Here is a 24,193-nt window from a genome sequence, read left to right on the forward strand (position 1 = left end):
CGAGTCCCGCGTCGGGCTCCCGGCATGGAGCCTGCTTCTCCCTCCTGCTGTGTCTCTGCCTCTCTCTCTCTCTCTCTCTCTCTCTCATGTCTCTCTCTCTCTCTATCATAAATAAATAAATAAATCTTTAAAAAAAAATAAAAAAATAAAGTAATCTCTGCACCCAACCCGGGGCTCCAGCTCACGACCCCGGAGAGGAAGAGTCACATACTCTGCGGCTGAGCCAGCCAGGCGCCCCTGTTGGGCTTTTTAAATGATCAGTTACAGGTCTACTCGGTGCAGTACGGAAAAACCCGTGCTGAATAGTATGGCCGTGGAAAGCAGAGTGGTGAAGTAGGAAATAGGAAAGTCTGACCTTTCTGGAATCCGACCAGGATTGTAATTATTTCAGTACAGTCACTTTTAAACTCCAGACCTTACACAAATATTTAAAATCCCTTATCCTCAGTCTCCTAATTTGTAAATTTAAAATGACAAGTATCCGTTACCACGAAATTGTTAGGAATAAATAAGATGGTGCAGATAAAGGCTGTGAAACAAAGCACCACCTAGCACCGGGCTCACCACATGGAGGGATTGCTCAATAAAGTATTAATTGCCCCCCCCCCCCCCCCCCCGCCTCCATACACACATTTATTTTTAGCCTGCTCTTAGAATACATATGTTATCCAGAGCTTCATCCTTGGCCTGTGCCTTACTTTGTTTACCTTATATGCTTTCCCAGACAGTCACATCCACTTTCATGGTTTTAACTACTACTTTACAACTCTGAAATCTGAAGTCTCACTTTTCTCCCCCAGCTCAAGGTACAAGACAACTGTATGATCTAGACAGTATCATCCTGGCACATTACAGGCATCTCAAACTCAGGATATCTGAAATGAATATATATCGCATCCTAAATCTGCTTATCTTTTTATACTTCCTATCTCATATGGGTAGGAAATAGAGGTAGTAACACATTCCTTCATTCTGTTACCCAGGCCAGAAATTCAGATTCATCCCTTTTCCATCACCCCTTTATCTAGGTAGCTAATAAATTCTGTTTGTCTTACCTTCCAAATATCTTTTGAATTCATTTCTCCTCTTTGTCACTACAGCCTATTTCTTAGCTTAGACCTTCATTATCTTCCACCTAAACTTAAATTTCCTATAAATGGAATCATGCAGTATTTGGCCTTTATGAATGATTTTTTTTCTTAGTGTGTTTTAAAAGTTAATCCATGTTGTAGAATGTATCGGTATTGTATTCATTTTTATTGCTGAATAATTCCATTGTGTGGATATAGCACATGTCTTACCCTGTATTTTCCTTGTCAAAATTTTGAACTTCTTCAAAACCCTGCTTAACATGTATAAAGTTACTTGTGTATGGGGTTATTTGTTGAAGCAAAGTTTATAATAGCAAAAGATTAGAAATTGCTTAAATGCCCATCAGTAGAGCGGGAGATTGGTTAAATAAATGGTGCGATAGCTCCACGGTAGAATGATATTCGGCCCCTTCTCCACCCAAAACCAAGAAAGTTTTTTTTTTTTTTTAAACTAATCTAGAAATGATCTCCATAGTATTCAGTTTTATTTTATACATATTTTGTGTGCAAGTATGCAGTATATGTTACCATTTATGAAAAGATTGAGAAAAGAATGTATGTTTGTTACATATATTGGGTGTGTGTGTGTGTGTGTGTATGTGTATATATATAATCATATATATAAGATTATGTGTATATGCATTAGAACATCTTTGGAAAGATATATAAGAAATGATAACTTTGGCTACCTGAAAATATAGTTACCTAATTTAAAAATTAGCTTCTAGAGATACCTGGGTGGCTAGTTCAATATTTAACACTTGGTTTCAGCTCAGGTCATGGTTTCAGGGTCATGAGATCAAGCCTGCCATGGGGCTCTTCAGATTCTCTCTCCCTCTGCCCCTCCCCCCTCATGTGAGCATGCTCTCTCTTCTCTCTCTAAAATAAACAAATCTTAGAAAAATTAAGTCTAAAAAGCAAAACTTGCTATAAAGCATTCCATTATACCAGCCTTCCTCCTATCCTCCAGTCACTGTCTTGTTTTATTTTTCTTGTATATATTTCTATTATCCAGATATCAAACTTTATTATTATTTGCACAGTTCATTTTCTTATCGTGAAATAGTTTAAACATACAGAAGTTAACGTGATTTTTTTATCAGCATATTCTGAGCATTTTGAAGGCAAAAATGTATTTTATTTTTATTTCAGTCCATGGTACTCAAAATGTATTTAAGCACTTGAGCAATTGAGATTAGTAAAATAACTTTGTAAAATTTAGAGCTTTAAATAAATGGTAGTTATTCTGTTAGAAATAATATGTTCTCCACTTGAAAGTTATTATTAATGTGTTATTCTATGAGACAGTGACACCCTGCGTGTCTTTGTTGCAGCTGTTTTCACTTTGAGCTACAGTAAAAAATTCCAAATGTGCCTATCTTAAATGTAGGTGTTTCTTGTACTGTAACATTACATTGCTAAGTATGAAGTCAGTGGGAGAAACTTTCAGGGAACATACCAAAAGAAATTTCTGGTATATTCTGTCCCTGGAGAATTGCCTTTCCATTTCTTTTTTTTTTTTTTTTTAACTGTATACTTTTTTTTTTAAGATTTTATTTATTTATTCATGAGAGACACAGAGAGAGAGAGAGAGGCAGAGACACAGGCAGAGGGAGAAGCAGGCCCCATGCAGGGAGCCTGATGTGGAACTCGATCCCAGGTCCCCAGGATCACACCCCAGGCCAAAGGCCACGGTAAACCGCTGGGCCACTGGGGCTGCCCTGCCTTTCCATTTCTGTTTTTGCTTTTATTTCCATATGAATTCCTTCTTACCCACTTCTAAAACAGTGTCCCCTAGAACATTCCTATTTCATCATTATTAAAATACTGGTAACTACACCTGTTTTGCTTCTAGAATTTAGTAATGGCAGTCTTGTCCCACACTCTCCTCTGCATACCTATCTGCCCCCATAGTTAATAATTATAATTTTATCAATGTAAGTATTTGTCCTCCAATTTACCTTCCTAAAACAGCATATTTAGAGAGAAAGTCTTGACTTCTTGTTTACATTGAATGGTTGTCAAATACTGTGTCCTTTACTGTAAAGGCAGTAGGAAGGCACTGATACCTTTGAAACCAAGAAATAACCTGATTAAGTATTCTTGTATAAGTTGTGTGGGCTTTTTACCTCCAGTACTTTTATGATTTTGAGGATTTCACCTAGAGACACAGTCAGCCTGTGGTTTGATACCCTTGAGCAACTCAAGACATTTGACACATCTCTGTTACCTGTTTTCTCTCTTGTCTCTTTCCTTTTTTCTACAACTACCTTTCCATCTCTTTTTTTTTTTTTTCTATTCCTTATCCTCCATTTCTCCTCTTTTGGAGTGTCTGTGATACTCATGGGCATTGTTTATTCCTACTGGTTGTGCCGTAGGTGTTTTCTAGACTAGACATATTCCATATAGAGAGATGGTCATTCTCTTCTCTAGGATGATATGGAGACTGCATGCGAGAAGCTGTTGTACTGCAGGTGCTCAAAGTGGTTCTTAAGTTTGATAGTTTTGCATGGAAGTTTAGCTATTTTGAATGACTAGATTTAAGGACCTGTATCAAGGCACAAATCAGACTTTTTAGCTGTTATTTTGTGGTGATGTCATTATGGCCAAAATAGGTTATGTTGTAAACCATATATGATAGCATTTTATATTTTGTTATAAAAGAAAAGAAAACTTAGTATTTAACTTAAATTTCTTACTTCACTAATTTAGGTATGGATGGCAGAACAGAAAATATCATATGATAAGAAGAAACAAGAAGAATTAATGCAACAGTATCTTAAAGAACAAGAATCATATGATAATAGGTAAGAAATTTCACTATGCTAATGTTTTTAGAATAATCAGTTGCATGAGAATAATCACTTACTAAATCATACAGTAAATGAGCTTTTTTGAATTGAATTCCCCAATGGTAGGATTCTATTTCCTGTGTACCCTCTTTACTCTTATATCTGTACATTGCCACTTTTTCCAGCCTTACCCATAATTCACATAAAACATATATTGATGTGACTCCATCACACAGTTGGTGAGCAAATCCCAACTTAGGTAAAGCTTGGAAGAACAATGAAAGTCTACACTCAAACTACTGAGATTGCTTACAAAGATACTTTTTTAGCGTACACCGAAATAAAAAGATGTACAGGACGCCTTCAAAAAGTAAAATGAAGTGTCTCTACTTGACCTGCATGTCATTGCCCTATTAATGGCAGAATCATAGTAGAGTTCTGTTTTGATGTATTCCAGCAGAGTACTTGCCCTTCATCTATTGTCATTTTATGTTTATATTAATATGTCTAACTCTGAAGCTAATTGCTCTTGATTAATTAAACAAGTGAATGATAGTGCTTTAATTACATAGACCATACTATCTTCAGTTCATTTCTGTTTTTCATCAAACTATGGAACATAAGTGAAGTACTACTTAACTCTTACTAAATATTCTCTTTAAATATAGTATATCAAGGGGCGCCTGCATGGCTCAGTTGGTTAAGCATCTGCCTTCGGCTCAGGTCATGATCTTGGGTGCTGGGATCAAGCCCCACATTGGGCTTTCTGCTCAGCAGGGAACCTGCTTCTTCCTCTCCCTCTGCCTCCTTGTACTCTTGCTCTCTGTCAAATGAATAAAAATCTTTTTAAAAAAAGTAAAATAAAAAAATATAGTATATCAAGAGTGAAATTATAGAAATAAAACTTTTAGGTCAATTAAGTACTCTTCTCACTAATTCTATTTAATTTGGTTAACTTTTATTGAGTACCTAATTTCATGCAAGGCCATAAATAGCAGGCTGTTTAAATAGGGGCCTATACAACTGTGATATATAGTTTGTCTCTGCCCTCAGAAATATCTATGTACACATAGTTCAAAGCTGAATATAATAGCTTGACATATTAAAAACACAGTGTTTTAAAAACTATAGCATGCTAATGTAGGACAGATGATTCCATTTGGGATAACAAAGTAAAACTTCATGAAAGAAGTGACAATTGAGCTGAACTATGAAGAATGTTAAGGATTTAGATCATCTGAAGGCCATTATTTCCCCCCACTGGCCACACTCCTGCCAGGGGACATGTGACAGCATTCGGACACTTTTTTGATTGTCAGAACTCAGAGGTTGGATGCTACTAGCATCTAGCGGGTAAAGACTAGGGATGCTGCAAAATATCCTACAGTGTATAGAACAGTCCCACACAGCAAAGAATGATCTGGTCCAAAATGTCAGTAGCACCACTGTTGAGAAACCCTGATTTCCATATAGTAAAAGCTTATTAAAGATCAAAGTGGGAGAGTAGAGAGGGTGTTTGGGGAAGCAGTCAATAATTGAGTTAGGCTGATAAAAAGATAGTGGAGATGGAAAAGTAGGTTTGCAACAGACTATGCTGGCTCTTCTTTCTTCTTCTTTCTTCTTTCTTCTTCTTTCTTCTTCTTCTTTCTTCTTCTTTCTCCTCCTCCTTCTTCTTCTTTCTTCTCCTCCTCCTCCTTCTCCTCCTCTTCCTCCTCCTCCTCCTCCTTCTCCTCCTCCTTCTCTTTCTCCTCCTTCTCCTTCTTCTCCTTCTCCTCCTCCTTCTCCTCCTCCTTCTCCTTCTTCTCCTCCTCCTTCTTCTCCTTCTCCTCCTCCTCCTCCTCCTTCTCCTCCTTCTTCTCCTTCTCCTCCTCCTCCTTCTTCTCCTTCTCCTTCTCCTTCTTCTCCTTCTCCTCCTCCTCCTCCTCCTCCTTCTCCTCCTCCTTCTTCTCCTTCTCCTCCTCCTCCTTCTTCTTCTTCTCCTCCTTCTCCTCCTCCTCCTTCTCCTTCTTCTCCTCCTTCTCCTCCTTCTCCCTCCTTCTCCTCCTCCTCCTTATCCTCCTCATCCTCCTCCTCCTCCTTCTCCTCCTCCTCCTTCTTCTTTCTTCTTCTTCTTCTTTCTACTTCTTCTTCTTCTTTTTTTCTTTTTTTTAATTAAGTAGGCTCCATGCCCAGCATGGGGCTTGAACTCAGAACCCTGACATCAAGAGTCACACATTCTACCAACTCAACCAACCAGGTGCCCCCTGTTTATTCTTGATCTTAAAAAAGAGTTACTTTATTCTCTTTGTAATTAAATATTTGAAGCTATACAGATATCCTGGGTTTTTTTGAACATTTGTCCACTAAGCTAGCATTCACTGGTGGATATTGCCTGCATCAGTTATTACTGTGGTATTCCAATAATTCTATTCCTCTCATTCCCCCTATATTTTAAAATTTGAATTCCTCTGGAAAGAAGAATTTTCCCTTTCTCTCATTTAGTTATGTATGTAATTACTTCTACCAGTATGGACTCAGTGATACTTATTCAATGGATTATAATACAGTATTATTGTTACTTATTTTGTTGCTCAGATTGTGTCAGTTTTGGCCTTTGACTGCTCTACCAGCTTGGTTCCTAAATCCATTTCACATGCTGCAACCTTTTTTTTTTTTTTAAGATTTTATCTATTTATTCATGAGAGACACAGCGAGAGACAGAGAAAGGCAGAGACACAGGCAGAGGGAGAAGCAGGCTCCCTGCAGGGAGCCCAGTGTGGGACTCGATCCCAGGACTCCAGGATCACACCCTGAGCCGAAGGCAGGTGCTCAACCGCTGAGCCACCCAGATGTCCCGCTGCAACCTTTTTTTAAAACCACTTCCTGGCACCAAGATGGGCCAAACTTGTCTTTTGTTTTTCCCTGCTCTAGCATTGGAATCAACCAAGTTCCAAGGAACCTGGTTCCTTTTACTGAAGAAAGATATTTAGAAACCAGGTTCTGGATACTAGGAGTGTTCATTGCTTCTGGGTTTGGTTAGTTGAGTACAAATTTATGAGTAATTGGTGATTGCAAAGTTTTTTTTCCCCTTCATTCAAAATGGTCCTTTATAGACAATTTTATTCTTTAGTAATCTAATTTTTCTCTTTTAAGTTGTTACTGCCATAAATGATTCTTAATGTTTATGAATGTCAATTTGTACATACTTTTTTTTTAAAGATTTTATTTATTTATTCACAAGAGACACAGAGAGAGAGGCAGAGACACAGGCAGAGGGAGAAGCAGGCTCCATGCAGGGAGCCCGACGTGAGACTTGATCCTGGGTCTCCAGGATCATGTCCTGGGCTGAAGGCGACGCTAAACTGCTGAGCCACCCGGGCTGCCCTGTACAGACATATTTTTTTTTTAAGATTTTATTTATTTATTCATGAGAGACACAGAGAGAGGGGCAGAGACACACAGGTAGAGGGAGAAGCAGGCTTCATGTAGGGAGCCCGATGTGGGACTCGATCCTGGGACTCCAGGATCACGCCCTGGGCCAAAGGCAGGTGCTAAACCACTGAGCCACCCAGAGATTCCCCACCCCCCGCTTTTTTTTACATACTTTTTTTTAAAGATGACAGTCACATTTATTATTTTGACTGGATAAAAACAGATTTATTGGAATGTCAATACATTCACTCTGCATATAATCAACAGCAAAAAAATAATAATTTTTACAAGTTTTTAATTGAAATTAAAACAAAATGCCAGTATCATATCTTTACCTTTTATTTTGTTTACTTGTTGAATTTTACATGAAGTGGAAATTGGATTTTCCAGTTTTTATTTTATGTTATTTTTGTTTCAGTATAAACTAAATGTTTTTTTTTGTTTTTTGTTTTTTGTTTTTTGTTTTTTTTTTAAGATTTTATTTATTTATTCATGATAGTCACACAGAGAGAGACAGAGAGGCAGAGACACAGGCAGAGGGAGAAGCAGGCTCCATGCACCAGGAGCCCGATGTGGGATTCGATCCCGGGTCTCCAGGATCACGCCCCGGGCCAAAGGCAGGCGCCAAACCGCTGCGCCACCCAGGGATCCCCTAAATGTTTTTTTGCAGGGGTAAAATATATAGAACATTTTTAAGTGTATAATTCACTGCCATTAATTTCATTGACAGTGTTATGTTATCGTTACTATTTATTTCCAAAACATTTTCCGTTACACCAAATAGAAACTCTGTACCCATTAAACAATAATTCCCTATTTCCCTCTTCCTTCAGCCCCTGGTAACCACTATTTTACTTTCTGTTTCTATGAATTTGCCTATTATAGGTGCCTCCAATAAGTAGAATCCTAAAATATTTGTTTCTTTGCAACTGACTTGTTTCTCTTAGCACAGTGTGTTCAAGATTCATCCATATTGTAGCATGTGTCAGAACTTATTTTCTTCTTATGGCTATATAATATTCCATTGTGTGTATATACTGTATTTTATTTACCCATCCATCCATGAATGGACACTTAAGTTGCTTCTACCCTTTGGCCGCTGTAATGCTGCTATACACATTAGCATGCAAATATCCATCTGTTCAAGTCCCAGTTCCTTTAGATATATACTTAGGAGTAGATTTGCTAGGTCATTTGGTAATTCTGTGTTTAGCTTTTGAAGAACCACTAAATTCTTCCATAGTAGCTGCACCATTTTATATTACCACTAGTAATGCACGAGAGTTCCATTCTCTCCATGTCCTTGCCAACATTTATTATTTTCCTTTTTTTTTTTTTAAATAACAGCCATCTTAATTAGTGTGAAGTGCTATCTCATGGTTTTTATTTCTTTTTAAGATTTTATTTATTTATTAGAGCACATGTGAGACAGAGTGAGCAGGGGCAGAGAGAGAGGGAGAAGTAGACCCCCCACTGAGCAGAGAGCCTGATGCTCAGTCACAGGACCCTGGGATCATGACCTGAGCTAAAGGCAGACACTTCACTGACTGAGCCACCCAGGTGCCCCTAATTTCTATTTATCTGATGACTAGTGATGTTGAGCTTTTCACGTGCTTGATTTTAACTTTTAAGATGGTGTTAATCTAAGATAAAATTTTTACAGTTGTTGAAAGTGTACATTGGCTTTAAGTATATATCATTACAGAGTTTGGGAGCCATCCTAATCTAATATCAGAACATTTTCATCATCTGGAAAAGAAATATTGTACCCGTTAGCAGTTACTTCCCATTCTTATACCCTGTGCCTTCTACTTCTCAGCCCTAAGCAACCATTAATTTCTTTTCTGTCTCTATAGATTTGCCTACTCTGGGCATGTCATATAAATGAGATTACACATATAAATGGTCTTTTGTGACTGGCTTCTTTCTCTTAGTATAATGTTTTTGAAGTTCATCTATTTTGTAGCATGTTTCAGTAGTTCATTCCTTTTTATTGCAAAATAATATTCCATTATATAGATAGAGATCCTGTCATCCTTTTGCTGTCTTTTTTTTATAGTTCCTTAAAAATTCCAATGGAAATAAGTGAAGAATTATAATTATGTAATACATCCTTTGTGATTGCCTTTTTCAAATATAAGAGGTGATTCTATTCACTCTTTAGCTTTCATCTTTATAATCAGTACTTTACTTGGATCTTATGAATTAAAACTTTAACTCAACCAGTCATTCAATTTATTGCAGAGCTTTTTAAAAAATTATATCGCTCTAAACAGAACTCAAACTGGGAACTTTCAGTGTTAGACTATAAGGAAAATGATTTTTGAGGTGCAGCAGACATTGATTCTATCATAGTGATTAACCTGTTGTAGGATCTCTTTAAACTGTTCTCTCCTCTGTGGCCTCATCAAAGAATTTGATTCTCCTATTGACTTTGACCCTTATTACAAGCACTAATTGGATTGACTTTCTAAAGAAATTCCAGAGAGACTCATTTTTCCAAATGGTTTGATCCTTCACAATTAAGAAAAAATGTTGGCACTATTTAACTTAATTCCAAATTTCTGCTGGAATATAGAATTTCAAAACTGTCATTATTTCCATAGCATTTCAGGGTTTAAAAAAAGTATGTGAGGGCGACCATGGCATTTTTCTCCTTTTCTGTTGGGAGGGCTAGGATCTCTCAGGTAATGAGAGAGTCTCAAAAATTAAAACCAGTTACTAAAGAGGCAGCACTGTTTGAATTTCCATTCATGTATTTCAGAAGTTATCTAATCAGTGAAGTAAAGTTTTGGAACTTTATCTCCAACAAAAATATTTTCTCTAAATTTCCTTAGAGTTTTAGAAGATGGAGAACAGTTATTCTGTAATTTTTTCCTCCTATATAAAATTGTTAATTTTATTTCTTGTTTTATTTAGGTTGCTTATGGGCGATGAGCGTGTAAAGAATGGCCTTAATTTCATGTATGAGGCCCCACCAGGAGCTAAAAAAGGTACTTGCCTCATTCCCTTTTTTTTTTTTTTTTTTGTCTTTGATGTCTTTACAACTAAAGCTTGAGCACTGTTAGAACAGACATTTTTTTAAAGTTGTTCTTCATCTTTGGGGCTCCTGGGTGGCTCAGTTGGTTGTGTCCAACTCTTGATTTTGACTCAGATTATGATCTCAGTATTATGAGATTGAGCCCCCACTTTGGGCTCTGTACTCAAGACTGCTTGGGATTCTTTCCATCTCCCTGCTTGTATTCTCTCTAAATAAATAAATACATAAATAATCTTTAAATAAGTAAATACATACATAGGTACATAAAAGTTGCTCTTCATCTTTAAAATTGCTATTTTTTCCTGTAAAGATAATCGTAAAATACTGAATTCAGTGCAATAGAATAAATACTAAAAATACCTGTCTAATCTAGTAATATTTTGTGACTTGACTTTTTTAGTGACTTGACCTTTGAGGAGGAAAAAATGTCAACATCAACAGAAGTGCATTTATTCTTTTATACTTTGTGTATACATCTTTAGTTCTTCCTGCTGAATATGCTTATAGGTAGCATAATATTTTTTCAATGAAAAATAAAAAGGTTTAAAAATTAGGAATTAATGTGTTATAACTATCTCACTCAATATTGTATTTATCCTTTAGCAATTTGAATTTTATCTTGTGAAAGAAGAAAAAAAGTCAAACCAATAATTTCTTACAAGTTACAACTAAATACTGTGATATCATAATATATGATAGGAGACTTTAACGTTGAAGTTTTTAACTTGAGCTACTTTTTTTTTCTCCTATATCTTTGATATGCAATCAAGAAAACAAAGAGGTAAAGTACTATTTAATGTGCTTCAGTTTACTTGGCAGTAGATTGTAATTTTATGAAAAAATTGAAAGACTTCTTAATGTTTTTAGAAAGAAGAAACAGAAGGAGAGACTGAATACAAATTTGAATGGCAGAAAGGCGCTCCACGGGAAAAGTAAGAGCCAGTTTTCTTTTAAGATGAAATATATATCATTAACTTTATCTGATATCCCATCTTACATCGCCTCTTCGTTCACTAGAGTAGGTGACTAATGTAAAAAGATATTTTACATGATTTGTTTTATACAACTAATTTACTTGGTCATAGACTTTAATTTTACATAGTTTTACATTTTTAAAAAATCACATATCATCAAACTGGATAATTAGTAATAAAGTGGTATTTGGAAATACTAAATATATTTCATAGTTCTGTGTATTTATTGAAGTTACACATTTTATAATGTATTTAGAACCATAAAACTATTTTCAGGATTACTGCTCTCTAATTTATTAAACTGTTCTTAATATTGTGTTTATACATATTCTCTACACAATAGATATGCCAAAGATGACATGAACATCAGAGATCAGCCCTTTGGCATTCAGGCAAGTGACCCATATTTTACTCTGTAAAAAATAATTCTTACTTAATAAATACTTCTTTATACTGTTGTCCAAAAGGTATTTCAGCTGAAACAGGGCTCTGTGGTTTTCATTTGTATCCAGATAGTAAAAGGACTCGGGGATAAAACATTAAATATAGTAGACAGATTAAAGATAGGAATCAGAAATTTCATGTCCATGTGGATTCTCTTTACATATGCCTATTAAATTTGATTTTCTCCTGGTAAAAAAAAAAAGAGAGAGAGAGGAATCAAAGGTTTGTATTGAGGGTTATAATGATATGGGTCTCTGTAGTTTTCAGGAATTTGGAGAATTAGCTCAAAGTTAAGAAAAGATGTAAAACTATTTGTTTAGAATTGGGACAAAATATTACCAGAGGGCCAGGTTCTTGTTGGAAATAACATTTTTTGGAATCCTGCCTTGCTTATTCATTTACATATTGTCCGTGGCTTCCTTCTGCTACATTGGCAGAGTTGAGTAGTTGCAACAGAGACCTCTGGCCCATAAAGCCTATAATACTTACTATTTGGTGTTTTACAGAAACAGTTTGCAAACCTCTGGTTAGGCAACTAAAACTTCAAAGGTTAACTATTATAAATTAGAGAATTTAAGATTAAGCCAGGACATAATTCTTTTTTGATATTTTATCATTTCTTTTTAGATGACATTGTTCTATTGTCACCAAGTAACAGTCAAAAGGAAACAGGATTCAGGTTAGCTTTTAGGCAGAATTTATAGAAGATTTTAGTATTTATGTTAAATTACCAAATATAGTCAGGGAGTCTCTTTCCCTGGAAATCTTTTATGAATGATACTACTAAGAAGTAGGGATTTGAACATTTGTTAGATTCTTACAATCTGGGCAGCCCCGGTGGCTCAGCGGTTTAGCGCCGCCTTCAGTCCAGGGCGTGATCCTGGAGACCCCAGATGGAGTCCCACATAGGCTCCCTGCATGGAGCCTGCTCCTCCCTCTGCTTCTGTCTCTGCCTCTCCCTCTCTCTCTCTCTCTGTCTCTCATGAATAAATAAATAAAATCTTAAAAAAAAAGATTCTTACAATCTTAATAACTGAAATAATGTTCACGATTTCTCAGGTTCGAAACGTGAGGTGCATTAAATGTCACAAATGGGGTCATGTCAACACAGATCGAGAATGTCCTCTATTTGGTCTTTCTGGAATCAATGCAAGTTCCGTTCCCACTGATGGCTCAGGTAGGCACTAGACATGATTTGTTTGAGAATTTGTATCAAGGACAAACAAGGAAAGAACATTTTTCTTTTTTTAATCTCCCTGGGTGGTGGTTTCCTTTGGTTTGGTTTTTTTGGACCAAGTCATGTGCTCAAAATATGACCAGTGGGAACTCTGGTCATATATTTTGAATTTGAAATGCTGTGTATTAGAATTAAATTTAATTTTTCTAGCCAAGGGCCCTATAAGCTTGATTTTATTTATTATTTATTTATTTATTTATTTATTTATTTATTTATTTATTTTAAAGATTTTATTTATTTATTCATGAGTGACAGGGAGAGAGAGAGAGAGAGAGGGAGGCAGAGACACAGGCCAAGGGAGAAGCAGGCTTCATGGAGGGAGCCCAACATGGGACTCGATCCCGGGTCTCTAGGATCAGGCCCTGGGCTGAAGGCAGCGCTAAACCGCTGAGCCACCCGGGCTGCCCTATAAGCTTGATTTTAAAGGTAAAAGACAGATTAAGCATAATCAGGTTAGTAACCTAAAAATAGTTATTTTTCATATTCATGTCTCCAGAATTATAAATGTAGGCTAACTAGAAGACTCAGCAATTGCCTCATTTTAGTTCAGAGATAAAATCAAAACTGAATTTAAAAAGATGTTAAACATGTTAAAATTGAGTTTTACTTGAAAGTTATTTACCTTCCTGCATATTATTAACTACTTAAAAAAACTGGTCTAATTTGGTTTGGATCATTTGCACACTCAGATATTAAAGCTGAGAAGTTTTAAATTTGCAGTGCCATATTAGTATATTACTGATATAGCCACACTAATCCAACTGTAAGTCATAATAAATTATAAATAGAAATAACCAGAATAAATAGAAATAATAATACTTAACTGTAACCTTAAACAAGTTACTCCACTTTTATGAGCTTTACCTCATCTTAAAATATGGATGATAGTATAACTCAAGAGATTTTTCAGCATTATTTAAGAAACTGCAGAACCTTTTTAAAAAAGAACTCTTATGTGAAACCCCAGTATATAGAACATATATAAGGCAGAGCTGCTGTACTGAAGCAAGTGCTCTGAGCATTAAGCCCTATCCTTCTCACTAGCCCTGTGATGCACTTTTTTGGACTCCCTATGGCTTTCACTACCACCTTTGAGCCCAGGGTTCACTGTCAATCAGCATATGACCTTCAGCTTTTATTCTCTTACAAGAGATCCTGCTTCCTTCCAACAAGCCAGAGGCAGGCTTTATGATTCAAAATGCTAGTTCTCATATTAAGATTATAGGAATTTGATCCGTTGTCAAGTTTGACACTGGAGTTTTTGTTTTTGTGGATTTTTTTTTTTTTAAGTTTTTTTAAGGGCGAGGAGCCCAGTATGGGGCTTGAACTCATGACACTGAGATTAAGATCTGAACTGAAATCAAGAGTGAGAGGCTTAACCGACTGAGCCACCTGGGCGCCCCTTGATGCTGTTCTTAAATGGCATTATGGATATTAGAATGGGTAGAAGAAGTACACAGAATATTACAATTGATTTTTTTTTTAATCACTGCTCTAAAGAAGGATAAGAAACCACATTTTACATAGAGGGAAACCATTAGCTCAGTGGTGAGAGAGTATTAGTACAGACCTTGGTCTGGCAATCTCTGACAAAAGAACACTCCATGATGCCACTGTGCAGGTACTCTTATAACCCACATATTGATGTTCCCTCCCCTCCCCTGCCCCCACTAAACTGGTGAAAGAAGAGGGAGAGGTCCCAAAAGAAAGCCCCAAAGAACATGAGGGTAGACTAGGTCATATATGAAGAACCCATTGTCTCAAATATTTCTGACTACAGTTTTAGTAGTCATAGGAATCTAAGTTATTTCTGAAAAGTATATATGTTTTTTGGAAGGCGTTGCATCATTCTCGTTTTTCCTTACAACTGCATGACTTCTGTATTGGCTAGGGGCAGACAGTAGTAATGGCTGCCTTTGTAATCCCTAGCCTCATTTTACTTTGATCCTGCTTCTGAGAGGATGAGTAGGATAGACTCCAGACTTAGCCTTTTATTGAGTAATCAGTAGACCTGCTTTGTCTTGATTCTATATTAGGGAATATAACAACCCCTGAAAGAACATACGCCATTGACTTAACCTCTTTTTAAGAGTATTGGATGGTGAATTCAGATACAACAAAGCTGGTTATTAGCTCTTCTCCAGCCGTCTGTTTACATTCATAGACTTTAAAGTATAATCATTCATTTTATACAAAGTTTTTGGAGCGCACTTACGGTGGGATTATACTGTAGTTCTGTTCTTCAGTCAAATGAACTTTTTCAAAATAAAGTGAACCAAGTAGAAAAATACACTATTTGTGGCTCCTACTAAGTCTTTTTTTTTTTTTTTTTCCTACTAAGTCTTAATATATATGTAACCAAGCCTGAACTGTCTACAAATTACTATTACTCTGTATCTAAATGAATTGAGTAGTGGGTGATAGAGGTTAAAAATGTATTAACTTTTTTGAAATACTATAGTTGATAACCCTAATATATAAAATGCTCTTTCGGGATGCCCAGGTGGCTCAGTGGTTGGGCGTCTGCCTTTGGCTCAGGGCATGATCCTGGAGTCCCCGGATTGGGTCCCACGTTGGGCTCCCTGCATGGAGCCTGCTTCTCTATCTGCCTATGTCTCTGCCTTTCTTTCTCTGTCTCTCTCATGAATGAATGAATGAATGAATGAATGAATAAATAAATAAATAAATAAATAAATAAATAAAATCTTTAAAAATAAATAAATGAACATACAAATGGGAAAGGAGCAAAAGATATAAATACAGGTAGCTTACAAAAGGAGGACTGCAAATGGCCATGAAACCTATAAGGACATTTTCAACAGCATTAATAACCAAAGAAACGAAAACTAAAATAATATATTATCTTTTTGCCTATCAATTTTGGCAAAGATGGATCCCTGGGTGGCGCAGCGGTTTGGCGCCTGCCTTTGGCCCAGGGCACGATCCTGGAGACCCAGGATCGAATCCCACATCAGGCTCCCGGTGCATGGAGCCTGTTTCTCCCTCTGCCTATGTCTCTGCCTCTCTCTCTCTCTCTGTGACTATCATAAATAAATAAAAATTTTAAAAAAAATTTTGGCAAAGATTTATTTTTATTTATTTAAATTCAGTTAATTAACATACAGTGTATTATTAGTTTCAGAGGTAGAGGTCAGTGACTCTTCAGTCTTATATAATGCCCAGCACTCCATTACAAAGATTTATTTTTTTATTTTTTATTTTTTTTCCATTACAAAGATTTAAAAGAAGTATACATCCACTGTTGAAGCAAGTGTGGTAAATGAACATTTTAATCCACTGTTGATAGATTGGAATCGCCTTTTTTAAAATATTTTATTTATTTATTTGAGAGGGACTGAGAGAGAGAGAGCGCACAGGCAAGGGTATAGGGGCAGAGGGAGAGGGAGAAGCATTCTCCCCTCTGAGCAGGGAGCCTGCCTGATGCAGGCCCAGTCCCAAGACCTCGGGATCATGACCTGAGCCAAAGGTCAGGATGCTTAACTAAGCCATTCAGGTGACCCTGGAATAGCCTTTTTAAAGAGTCATTTGATGATATGTATCAAAAGCCTTAAATGCATGTCCTTTTACTTAGAAATTCAGCTTCTAGGAATTTAGAAGAAAGTGATAAGAGGGGCGCCTGGGTGGCTCAGTTGGTTTAAGTGTCTGACTTGTGATTTCGGCTCAGGTCATGATCTTAGGGTTGTGAGGTTGAGCCCTGTACTGGGCTCCCCACTGAGCACAGTGGGGAGTCTGCTTGAAATTCTCTCCCTCTCTGTCTGTTCTCTCACCCTCTGCTCACAGGTGCATTCTCTCTTAAAAAAAAAAAAAGTTAAATATTGGTTCCCAAACCCCTTTCAAATCAGAGTCCCGAGAGAAGTCTGAGACTGTCACCCCTAGAGGATGATCATGATCTGAAATTTTGGGAAAATGAGCTTAAGCAAAAATGATGCCATGGAATATTCTCTGTGGTGTGGTATGTGTTCTTTTTGGAAGCAGGATAGTACAGTGGAGAAGAAAAGATGGTAATGTGCTGAAAAACCTTTTTTTTTTTTTTTAAGGGAAATGTTCATTTCAGCATCATTTCTTGTTTTTCACTATTATAAATTAAATATCCAGCATTAGGGGAATGCAATAAACTGTTGATATATTTAGTGAATTAAGGAGTACTAAGTGAATCTACATTATTTTGGTAATGTAAAACTACATGCATATATATTAGGACTGGAAGGAAACACAGAAGAATGAAAATAGTTTTATAATTGATGAAATTACAAGTAACTTTCTTTTATGTTAAAATTTGTGGTTAAGGGGATCCCTGGGTGGCTCAGCAGTTTAGCGCCTGCCTTCCGCCCAGGGCGCGATCCTGAGTTCCGGGATCGAGTCCCACATCAGGCTCCCAGCATGGAGCCTGCTTTTCCCTCCTCCTGTGTCTCTGCCTCTCTCTCTCTCTCTCTATCATTGAATAAATAAATAAATAAATAAATAAATAAATAAATAAATAAAATCTGTGGTTAAAATTGGGAAAGAAACTTAAAATTTAGGCTTTACAGATGCTGAATATCTCATGATATGCTTCAAAAGGCAAATGTTTTCCTTTGTACTCCTATATTAGATTTATTTTCAGAATAGTTGTAACAGCTAAAGGAAGCAAAAAGTTACTGGTATGTTGTAAACAGTATGTTTATGATGAGAAATATAAGTAGCAGTCTGAATTCTTTGCCTCATTCTTTTTTATTTTTTTTAAGATTTATTTATTCATGAGAGACATAGAGAGAGAGGCAGAGACATAGGCAGAGGGAGAAGCAGGCTCCTCACAGGGAGCCCGATGTGGGATTCAATCCTAGATCCCAGGATCATGACCTGAGCCGAAGGCAGACGCTCAACCACTGAGCCACCCAGGTGTCCCTCTTTGCCTCATTTTTTATAGAAAAAAGTATTAGGAAAATTTCCATTAACAGTTTTTCCTTTAAAACTGGCAAATGGGGATCCCTGGGTGGCGCAGCGGTTTGGTGCCTGCCTTTGGCCCAGGGCGTGATCCTGGAGACCCGGGATCGAATCCCACATCGGGCTCCCGGTGCATGGAGCCTGCTTCTCCCTCTGCCTGTGTCTCTGCCTCTCTCTCTCTCTCTCTCTCTCTGTTACTATCATAAATAAAAAAACAAAAAAAACAAAAAAACTGGCAAATGTAAGTGTGAGAACAAATACTGACAAATACACAGGATATTTTTTATTTCTTTTAAATCCTATATCTTACTCATCTGAGAATATCTCAAACCTCTGAACTCTGTGATAAAATTATGGTAAAAATGGATCACTAGCTTTCACCATCTGTGATACCCCAGAAGATGATGAAGATGATGAAAGTTACAATCTATTCTAATGCACTATGAAGGTTGAGAACCATCAGCTTCAGCTGTGTATAAGAACAATTGATATGATAAAAAGACTTATTAATGATATTGATGTCCTTAACATTTGGTCAAATAAAAAAAGCCAAGTTCTAAAACATAGTAGCTACCTGGATTCCATTCCTGTTTCTCTTGCTATCTTTAGGTAGATATATAGACAGATACTCGTGGGAAAATGTCTGGCAGGAAGTAGATGAATATATTAACATTGATTGTACACTTATAAGTTTTATAAGTGAATATTAGAAAAATTAAAAATTTTGTACATAGAAGTAAATTATTAAAAATTTTATTACTCAGTTAAAACATTTGAAGTTTGACCTGAATTTAGCAGTGCCACTTAACTAACAGTAATAGAAACTCTTAAAGGTTTCTCAAAAACAAAATAAAAAACTCTACAGTATCAAATAGAAAAGCAAATAATAAAGATGTTGTATTCTGAATTTGAATGCAATGAAAAATAAACTGGCCAATTTCCTAATCCACTTGCTGATTCAAGCTAAAAAATCTTTTCATTTTAAAAAATCACCTATTGAATAATGTCTCACCAGTGAATAGAGCTTATTTTTGCAATAATGCAATTTCAGTGGATGTGGTTATCATGGGATAATCACACCCCTGGGGTACAGCCTTGTGCCTGTAATCTCCCAGGAGTGTAATTATTTCATGATAACCGCACCCCCTGGTGTTGCATTATTTCTATTATGAAATTCTTAGTTTAGTATATAAAGTAACTTACTTTGATCACTGGAAACTGCAAGGTGCTGTTAGAATGTTCCAGCTGTGAGGTTTACAGAGACCAGCTATAAGATTTACTTCTCCTTTACAAAGTTAAATTAGGCAATCAAAATGCTTCTTTTGGCTAAGCTGTTTAGAATATCTTTTCTACGGATAAGATCATCTTAACTTTGTAAGTTTCTGTGCACTCTAAATACATCAGAATTATATATAAAACTTGCAAGCCTCAGTGGTGACTGAATTTTTATAAAATATTTTTATATTACAGTACAATCAAATGGCCTGCCCACCTGCCTTTTATCTACACTCTTGGCCCTTAATTTTATCATTGACTCTTACTATCTGTCATTTAAGTTTTTAGTGTATACTGAAATTAAACATTTTTTAATCCACAGTGACAGTTTTCAAAGTAAGGAGTATTTTTGTTTTTGTCTTTTGCTTTCTTAATAGATTTAATAGTTACATATATCTGTGTGTCTCCTACTTAATCTTTTTGTTTTGTTTTTTGTTTGTCCTTTTAATAGACTTTATTTTTTATAGAAGTTTTAGATTCAGAGAAAAATTGAGAGGGAGGTACAGATTTCCCATAGCACCCTGCCCCCACAAATGCATAGCCTCTCCTATTATCACCATCCTCTATAAGAATGGTACATTTGTTATAATTTTTTAATATTTTATTTTTAAGTAATCTTTATATACCCAATATGGGGCTTGACCTTACAACCCTGAGATCAAGAATTGGCACACTCCACCAACTGAGCCAGCCAGGCACTTCACGTCTATTATAATTGATCAGCCTACACTGACCTATCATTATCTCCCAAAATCCGTAAGTTTACATTAGAGGCACAGAAACAAAACCAAACATGAACTATTGGGACTTCATCAAGACAAAAACTGCACGGTGAAAGGAAACAATCGACAAAAGGCAGCCTGGAGCCCCTGGGTGTCTCAGTCAGTTAGGCGTCTGACTCTTGATTTCAGTTCAGGTCATGATCTCAGGGTCATGAGATTGAGCCCTGCATCAGGCTCTTCACTCAGCATAGAGTCTGCTTGTTCATCTCCTTCCCTTTTTGCCATGCCCTCTATTTGTCCTCAAATGTGTGTGTGCGCGCTCTCTCGCGTTCTCTCTCTCTCTCTCAAAGAAAAAGAAAATTTTCGAGGATTTAAAGACTCCCTCTGAGGAACTGGGGACAAAGTCTAGCCAAGTTCTTTTTCATTTAGTTCAAACTATTTTAAATTTTCTCTTGAGACTTCTTTAACTCATGTGTTATTTAGAAGTATGGTGTTTAATCTCCAAAATACTTTGGGATTTTCTGACTGTTACTGATTTCTAGTTTAATTACATTTTGGTCTGAGAGCTTTGTTTGAATGATTTCTATTCTTTTATGTTTGTTAAGGTGTGTTATATAGCCCAGAACCTGGTCTGTCTTGGTGAATGTTCCATATGAGCTTGAGAAAAATGTGTATTCTGCTGTTGATGATGAGATAGTCTATAGATGTCAACTAGATACAGTTGAAGGATAGTGCTGTTCAAGTATATCCTAATTTATTTTGCCCACTGGATCTAATTCTGAAAGAGTGGCACTGAAATCTCCAACTATAATAGTAGATTTGTCTATTTCTAAAAACGTTATCAGTTTTTCCTTATATTTTGATGCTGTATTGTTAAATGCATACACATTAGAAATTGTAATGTCTTACGGAGAATGAACCCCTTTTTTCGTTGTGTAATTGTCTCTATGCTTGATAAATTTGCTTGGTCTGAAATCTGCTTTGTCTGAAATTAATATGTATACTACAGCTTTATTTTATTAGTGCTAACATGGTATATCTTTCTCCATTACTTTAATCTATTTGTGTCTTTATATTTAAAGTAGGTTTGTGGGCAGCCCTGATGGCCCAGTGGTTTAGCACCGTCTTCAACCCAGGGCGTGATCCTGGAGACCCGAGATTGAGTCCCACGTCAGGCTCCCCGCAGGAAGCCTGCTTCTCCCTCTCCCTGTGTCTCTGCCTCTCTCTCTCTCTCTCTGTGCCTCTCATGAATAAATAAATAAAATCTTTAAAAAATAAATAAAGTAGGTTTGTTGGGATGCCTGACTGGTTCAGTTGGTAGGGCGTTCTACTCTTGATCTTGGGGCAGTGAGTTCAAGCCCCACATTGGGCATAGAAATTACTTTTAAAAATTAAAAAAAAGTGGGTTTGTTATAGAGAACATTAGGTCTTATATATATAATAACATATTAATCACACAACTGAATTAAGATCTATTATATCTATAATCATTTTCTATTTCTTGCCCTCATTCTTTGTTTTATTTTTTGTGTTCTGCTCTTTTGCTATTTTCTTTGGTTTTAACTGATTATTCCATTTTCTCTCTTCTCAGTGTATCAATTTTACTTTGTTTTGTTTTGTTTTATTGATTGCTTTAGGATTTGCAATATCGGGACACCTGGGTGGCTCAGCAGTTGAGCGACTGCCTTTGGCTCAAGGCGTGATCCCGGAGTCCTGGGATCAAGTCCCACATCGGGCTCCCTGCATGGAACCTGCTTGTCCTTCTGCCTGTGTCTTTGCATCTCTCTCTGTATCTCTCATGAATAAATAAGTTAAATCTTTAAAAAAAAAAAAAAGTTTGCAGTATAAGGACACCTGGGTGGCTCAGTGGTTGAGCATCTGCTCAGGGACACTGGGATCAAGTCCCACATCAGGCTCCATGCACGGAGCCTGCTTCTCCCTCTGCCTGTCTCTGCCTCTCTCTCATTGTGTGTCTCTCATGAATAAATAAATAAAATCTTTTTTAAAAATTTGCAATATGCATTTACAACTAATTTGACTTTAAAATAGCAGTGTACCACTTCACAAGTAATACCAGTACTTTATAACAGAGCAAACCAACTCCTTTATATAATACAATTCCTTTTTTCTGTCCCATTTAACATTGCTGTCAGACATTTATTCATAGGCTATAATCGTCCAATATATTGTTGCTGTTATCATTTTCAAAAAGATATTATCTGTTAGGTCAGTTAAGAATAAGAAAGAATATTTTTCATTTATTCCTTTTCAAATGCTCTTTATGTAGATCCAGATTTCTGATCTGTGTCATTTTCCTTCTCTCTGAAGAACATCTTTTAATCTTTCTTGCAAGGCAGGTCTATTGGTGACAAATTCCTCAATTTTTGTTTGTCTAAGAAAGTCTTTATTTCTCCTTCACTTTTGAAGGACAGTTGCACTGGATACAGAATTCAGTGTTGGTAGGTTTATCTTTCAACACTAAATATTTCTCTCTCCTATTGCTTGCATGGTTTTTTAAGAGAAGTATGATGTCATTTTTATCTTTGTTCCTTTCTAGGTAAGGGTTTTTCCCCCTGTGGCAACTTTTAAGATTTTCTCTTTGTCTTTGATTCTGCAGTTTGAGTATGCTATACCAAGGTGTAGATTTTTTTGGTATTCATCATGCTTGGTGAGCTCTGAGCCTCCTGAATCTGTGGTTTGTTGTCTGTCATTAGTCTTGGGAACTCTTATCCATTTCAGATGTCTTCATTTCTCTCTTTTCTCTCTTCTGGTATTCCTGTTGTGTATATGTTGTACCTTTTATAATTGTCCCACAGTTTTTGAATATTCTGGTTTTCTTTTTTTCATTTTCTTCCCCTTTGCTTTCAGTTTGAGAAGTTTCTATTCACATATCTTAAAGCTCACTGATTCTTTCCTCAGCCTTGTCCAGTCTACTGATCAGAGGCATTCTTTATTTCTATTAAAATCTTTTATTTCTAGTATTTCCTTTAGATTGTTTATCTTAGTGTTTCTATCTCTGCTTATATTACTCATCTGGGTTTGTTTGTCTTTTTTTTAAGAATTTATTTATTCATTTGAGACAAGAGAGAGCATGAGCAGGGGGGAGAGGCAGAAGGAGAGGGAGAAGCAGACTCCCCACTGAGCAGGGAGTCCAATAAGGGGCTCGATCCCAGGACCCTGAGATCATGACCTGAGCCAAAGGCAGGTATTAACCATCTGAGCCACCCAGGCGCCCCTACCCATCTGTTTTTACATGTTGCCCATTCTGTCCATTAGAGCCTTTAGCATATTAGTCTTCTTTAAATTCACAATCTGGTAAGTCCAGAATTTACATCTTAGCTAAAAGTCTGATTCTGATGTTTGCTTTGTATTTTAGCATACTTGTAATTTTTTTTGTTGAAAGCTAGACATGATGTATCATCAGGTAGATGAAACTGAGGTAAATAGGTCTTTAGTGGGGATCCCTGGGTGGCTCAGCAGTTTAGTGTCTGCCTTCAGCCTGGGACGTGATCTGGAGTCCCGAGATCAAGTCCCACGTCGGGCTCCTTGCACGGAGCCTGCTTCTCCCTCTGCCTGTGTCTCTGCCTCTCTCTCTTTCTCTCTCTTTCTCTCTCTCTCTCTCTGTGTGTGTGTGTGTGTGTGTTTGTCTTTCATGAATGGATAAATAAAATCTTTTTAAAAAATAGGTCTTTTTTTTATTTTTTTTTATTTTTTAATGATAGTCACAGAGAGAGAGAGAGGCAGAGACACAGGCAGAGGAAGAAGCATATGCCTGGGAATATTTCAGAATGATTACTTTTGTTTCTTACTGTTGGAAGGTAAGTACAAGGAGATATTCATAGTGGGAACCTGGTGAGGCTCCTGGAAGTAAAACTTCTAGAAGTGGTTTTAGTCCTCAAGCTAGTCCTTGCTCAGTCCAATGTTTCCCTTTTAAGGATTCCTAGTAGTTGCTGACTCTATTGGTCGTTCCTGGTCCCATTAAACTGTGATTCTGTGTGTCACCTATCTCCTGTTTTAGGGGCAGTGTTTTTACCCTGTGGCCTCAATTCTCGAATACCTCTAAGAAGATTTGTTTTTTTCACCTCTTTGTTGTTGGAAAGATGAGAGGATTTTAAGGCTCTTTATATATTGTACCAAAATCTAAAAGTTGTTAAAGTAACATAACAGTAAATAAACATTGAGTCCAAATTTGTTAACATGAGTTTCATATTCTACTAATTACTTGACTTTTGGTTTTTTAGGCTTAAATTGCTATATATGTAA

General features: G+C 36.6%; 1 protein-coding gene across 3 annotated transcripts in view; it reads left to right on the top strand.

Moving 5' to 3' along the window:
• The window catches only part of CIRSR (corepressor of RBPJ and splicing regulator), a 39,306-nt gene that overhangs the window by 827 nt on the left and 14,286 nt on the right, over positions 1–24,193 (top strand). The window contains exons 2-7 of one of the 3 annotated variants that reach the window (XM_072811026.1): positions 3,804–3,898; positions 10,214–10,287; positions 11,202–11,266; positions 11,652–11,700; positions 12,812–12,929; positions 23,653–23,748. In XM_072811026.1, coding sequence (XP_072667127.1) covers positions 10,243–10,287; positions 11,202–11,266; positions 11,652–11,700; positions 12,812–12,929; positions 23,653–23,748 — 373 coding nt within the window. In that variant the 5' untranslated portion in view covers positions 3,804–3,898; positions 10,214–10,242. Of the gene's footprint in view, positions 1–3,803; positions 3,899–10,213; positions 10,288–11,104; positions 11,116–11,201; positions 11,267–11,651; positions 11,701–12,811; positions 12,930–23,652; positions 23,749–24,193 lie in introns of all 3 variants that reach the window. The other 2 variants (XM_072811028.1, XM_072811027.1) reach the window with 2 other exon arrangements.

Source organism: Canis lupus, chromosome 34 (assembly GCF_048164855.1).
Source record: "Canis lupus baileyi chromosome 34, mCanLup2.hap1, whole genome shotgun sequence".
In the NCBI taxonomy this organism is placed as follows: Eukaryota; Metazoa; Chordata; class Mammalia; order Carnivora; family Canidae; genus Canis; species Canis lupus.